This window comes from Tupaia chinensis, unplaced genomic scaffold (genome assembly GCF_000334495.1).
Source record: "Tupaia chinensis unplaced genomic scaffold, TupChi_1.0 Scaffold000292_1, whole genome shotgun sequence".
Lineage (NCBI taxonomy): Eukaryota > Metazoa > Chordata > Mammalia > Scandentia > Tupaiidae > Tupaia > Tupaia belangeri.
This window is the reverse complement of record NW_006159777.1, coordinates 2,625,720-2,630,205: the sequence shown is the minus strand read 5'-3', so window position 1 is coordinate 2,630,205 and position 4,486 is coordinate 2,625,720. Positions and strand designations below refer to the sequence as shown.

The following is a 4,486-nucleotide window of genomic DNA, read 5'->3' as shown; positions in this document are numbered from 1 at the left end:
CCTGCTGAAACCTCGATTTTGGCCTTCAACCTCTGGAACTGAGGGAGAATAAATTTCTGTAGCTTTAAGCTGCCCAGTCTGTGGCACCTGCAGCAGCCCCGGGAACTCAGTGGGTCAAAACACAAGAAACTAACCAAGTTAGTATGCCTTCCTGGGTCTCCGATCTTTTGGAGAAAGCTTTTATTAGTCATTGTTGACTTTTCTTCTGTTTTCAATGGCAAATACCGGTATGTCCCAAGATCATGTGTTTGGTTTCTGCTGTGACATGTTTTTGTACTGAGATTGCATTTGCCACTGGTAAAAGAAAAGTTCCCAACTGGTCATCTCACCAGTCCTGCCCTTTCAACTGCCCTGTGGCATGATACTGCTTGGTCTTCACAGAATGATCTGGCTGACTTACTCTTAAAAGTAGGTTTGCAGCTCCTTCCACTGATTTTCATATTACAGTCACTCTATTTGACACACACACACAAATGCTACCTGTAATATGATTATCATTGTTTTGAATCATTAAGAAAGAAAAAAAGTAAATGATCAACTCTAAGACCCACCTGGACTCAGAGATAATATGAAAAAATGACTCAGGGCCAGATGGTGGCATAGCATTAGTGCAACAGGGGCCACGAGGGAGTCCTGGGCCTCTGCACTCTGGGACCTCCTTGTGCACACAGGGCACTTGAGTGTGTACTCATAATCTGGGCTGGTTGGGACTAAGGGAGGATTATGGCATGAAGATCCTTAAGGGGGGCAGGTACCTGTCATTTTCTCATGGAAGAAATAATTTAAAAAAAAATTAAAAATTTAAAAAAAATTAAAAAAAAATTGTGACTCAGAATCAACAAGTATAATGTTACCATTACTCCCAGCCACCCAGAGTACTTTGCCCCCTCCTGTTCCCTCAGTTCAAGTATTCAATTTCAACAGGTAGTACTGACTCTTCCTCCAAAGTAGTCTTACCAGATCCATGTTCTTTATAGTCTTACTCCTTATTTGCACTATGACAACCACACTATAATTGGTTTCTCAGCCTCTCTCTACACAGTTGAGTCCCTGCACACCAATGCCAAATTAATGTTTCTAAAATATCTGTAAGTGTTTTGATTTAAAGTAGACCCCTTCCTGCCACTATTTTCTGCTTACCTGACTTCACTGTCACAGATATTTCTAGTTGTATCCCTAGTTTTGTTCAAGGTAGTTATATATTAAATTAACATATATAAATTATCTTCTCAGATTTCCTTGCAGTTAGGAACGATCAAATGACATAGTTCAGAAGTTTTTTTTAGGGATTTCTGGACACATTTGTGTTTCTCAACACAAGTGCTCTCCCTTTCTAGAATGCAAAGCTAAAGATGGAACAAGCATCTTTAAACATGAAGCAGTAAGCATACGTATGAAACTGACATATTACAAATATACAAATTGTCTAGGTCACTGTGGATCCACTAAACCAGTCCTAGACTTCGTATTTCTGAACGTCTTGTGTGATGACAATACAACTGTTTTGCAAAGCAGTATAGAAGGGGCTCTGTGACATGCAGTCGAGTGCAATCCTACTGGGAGCTAGCCTTCCCTCAATCGCTCGTCTCCCACTGTTATTTCCACACTTTCAGGCACTTGTGCTTTGTTCACATCTTTGGCTCAGAAATCAGTTTACTCAACACACAACACTCTTCACACCTCTGTGCTCTCACACATGCTCTGTTCCTGTACATCTTCATAGAACCGTCAAACTCCTACTTACTGATGAGACCCAGCTCGAATATGTAGTGTCACCTTGCTCGTTCCTCTGTTGCACCCACACTGCTTGTCGTATCTTAGTCTAGCACTTTTTACTGGTTCACCATCACACATCTGCTCTCCCTCAATTAGATTCTTAATTCCTTTGTTGCAATGGGTAGGTATTTTTCTTCGTGTATCACCAGTATTTGGTACATGCTAAATATACAATAATATTTTAGTAAAGAATGAAACACTACTAACTGAATTTTCTAAAACATTCTTTGCACTGAAATTAACTCACAATTTGTACCTTTGCCTTTGGGTCATTAGATACCACTGAGCTATTTTTTTCTTCCCTAATGAGTAATTCCTGGGGGGGGGGGAACCTGATGTACTAACAGCATCTAAAAAAAATCCAGTTACTACGTTTTATTCTTCTTTATACTTCCTATAGCACCAAGCACAAACTTTCTTATGTCTAGGCACTTAGAAGTGTTGGAATTGACTTTACAGAACCATGAAAAACACTGAAGACGGTTACCTATGGAGGAGGACTGTGGACTAATCAGAAGGTCCTCCTGGGCTTGCTCACTCCCCGGCACTGTCTGCTGGTCGCTCAGTGAGCTCTGAGATGCACTGACTGGCTGGGGCACTTCCTCATGGACCTCCTCATCACTCAGCCTTTCTACTTTGACCCGGACATCTTCTTCTGTACCCAGTGGCAAGGCAGTTTTTGTGCTCTCACAAGTCACGTAATCAGCCATTCTTCTACCTGTCTCAGATGGGCCAGGTAACTCCAAAGTCCGGGTATTTTCTGCCTGCTTCACCTTCTCAGGTTGAATCCGTCGGTCAATTCCAAAAGGAAAAGTCCAAGGAAAAGCTAAAGAAGAGTCAACTGGCTGAGTTCTATTTTCTGAGTAGGTAGCTGAAGAATTCAACACTTGGGGTGAACTTGTCTGTGTGCTACACTTTACAGGACTTTCAGGGGACATAACAATGTAGCTTTTGCGCTTTCTCCGGGATTCTCGGCAGACAGGAATGGTTCTTTCTACAACACTGCACTCGGAAGACACTGGAGAAATGCTTCCATCTCGAGAAGTAAAATTGCAGTTAGAATTATTTTCTTGTCCAGCATCTAAACCTTTTTCTGGTTGGCTGTTGGGTGTATTCCACAAAATGCTTGATTTCATGAACTCTGAGCAGGTGCTAGCAACACTGAACATCTGCATATAGCTGGCTGCTGCTAGAACATCAATAATGTTTTCCGTGTTAATTGACAGAGTGGCTGTGTAGGCATATTCTAAAAGGGGAATGAAGCCAGTCACCGTAACGTGATGCAGATCCAAAACATTCTTGTTCTCATCCTCTGCTTGGCCTACGAGTTTGGTGCGAAAGAAATCACTGCAAGCTGCTAGTACCACCTTATGTGCTCGGAAGATTTTGTCCTGGACACGAATAGTGATATCACAAAAATGTCCATCATTCCGTAGCATATTTAGCTTCCCGAGCATTTCCTGGCTGTGGGAAGAGGAGCTGTGAGTAAATGTTTTCACACCCATCTTTTCCTTCCTCTTCTACAAGATGCTCTTCAAGGATGCGGATGAGTCAGAAAAGACCTAAAAATACATAAAACATTAATTGGTGATTTTAGTAGTTGAAATAGAAGGTGATTTAGACCACTTTCATGCTACTATGCTAACTAAACAAGGTGAAAGGGAAACCTCAAGGTGGGGAATGCACTAAAATACATTCCCACTCCCCGGCCCCCAAGCCATCTAATTCATGGAGTCTGTGAACCAATGTGTTAATGGGCTGGAAAGTTTTAAACATTGTAAATATTGACATTCCTAGTGTTTTCTATGTGCCAGACACTATTCTAAATGTTTCACATTTGATAATTTATTGATGGACATGATACCTGTTTCTAAATGTTAGCATGCAGTATCAATGCCAGGTCAAATATTAAACTATCCATGACATAATCATCCCTTCAAATGTTCTATGAGGGGAAATGTATAGGGGAAAAGAAAGACAGGGAAGGGAAAACACAAGAAAAATTGAAGGGCAAAGAAAATAAACAATTTCAAGACTAAAAAAGGCCACTGACTGCCTTAATAAGGGAAGACAAAAATGATCAATCTGAGACTGCTCCCTGATACTGATAGAAAGGATAAACGGCATCACTCCTGTGTGGAGACAGCCAGGTAACGGAAATAAACACCTTGATTACAATCAAATCAGTGAGAGCAGTTCAAATATTAACCTGTTCCACAGACCCTCCCATAGAGAAGTAATCAGAACCAGAGTCTAGGCAGCCAGGACATCACCGGAGACAACTGCTGATTTATCACTCATTGTCATGAGAAGAACAGGAAGAAAACGGAAGGACTGTGTATGAAGTTTTCGACCATTTGCTGTACCCCAGCAGATGGGCGCCTGCCTTTAAAGCCTGGCCATTAAGAGTGTTTTCTTGATTGAGATCATGTGGTAAGGGAGGAAACATGCCTTCAGAGCACGTGACACAGTCAGAATCCAGGAACCATCAGCATGAACAGGTGTGAAAAGCAAGAAATCAAACAGCTCATCTGGAGAACATGAGCACCAGGTGAGGGTGTTCAAATGAACCCATTCAATCTTGGTCTGGCTGATGCCCAAGGTGAGGTGCACGGCACCTACACAAGCGGGTAGCAGATATCTAGTTTCCAATGGGGAGTTGAATCCACTGTCAGCATTTAAACAGCTAAAGAACATAAGAGATTCCTGC

The 4,486-nt window shown here is 41.8% G+C and overlaps 1 protein-coding gene across 7 annotated transcripts in view; it reads right to left on the bottom strand.

The window, feature by feature from the left end:
* ZBTB44 (zinc finger and BTB domain containing 44) overlaps positions 1 to 4,486 on the bottom strand; it is a 27,354-nt gene that overhangs the window by 20,960 nt on the left and 1,908 nt on the right. For all 7 annotated transcript variants that reach the window (XM_014588652.2, XM_014588653.2, XM_006150637.3 and 4 more), the window contains one exon: positions 2,264 to 3,338. In XM_014588652.2, the coding sequence (XP_014444138.1) occupies positions 2,264 to 3,281 (1,018 nt within the window). In that variant the 5' untranslated portion in view covers positions 3,282 to 3,338. Of the gene's footprint in view, positions 1 to 2,263; positions 3,339 to 4,486 lie in introns of those variants that run through there.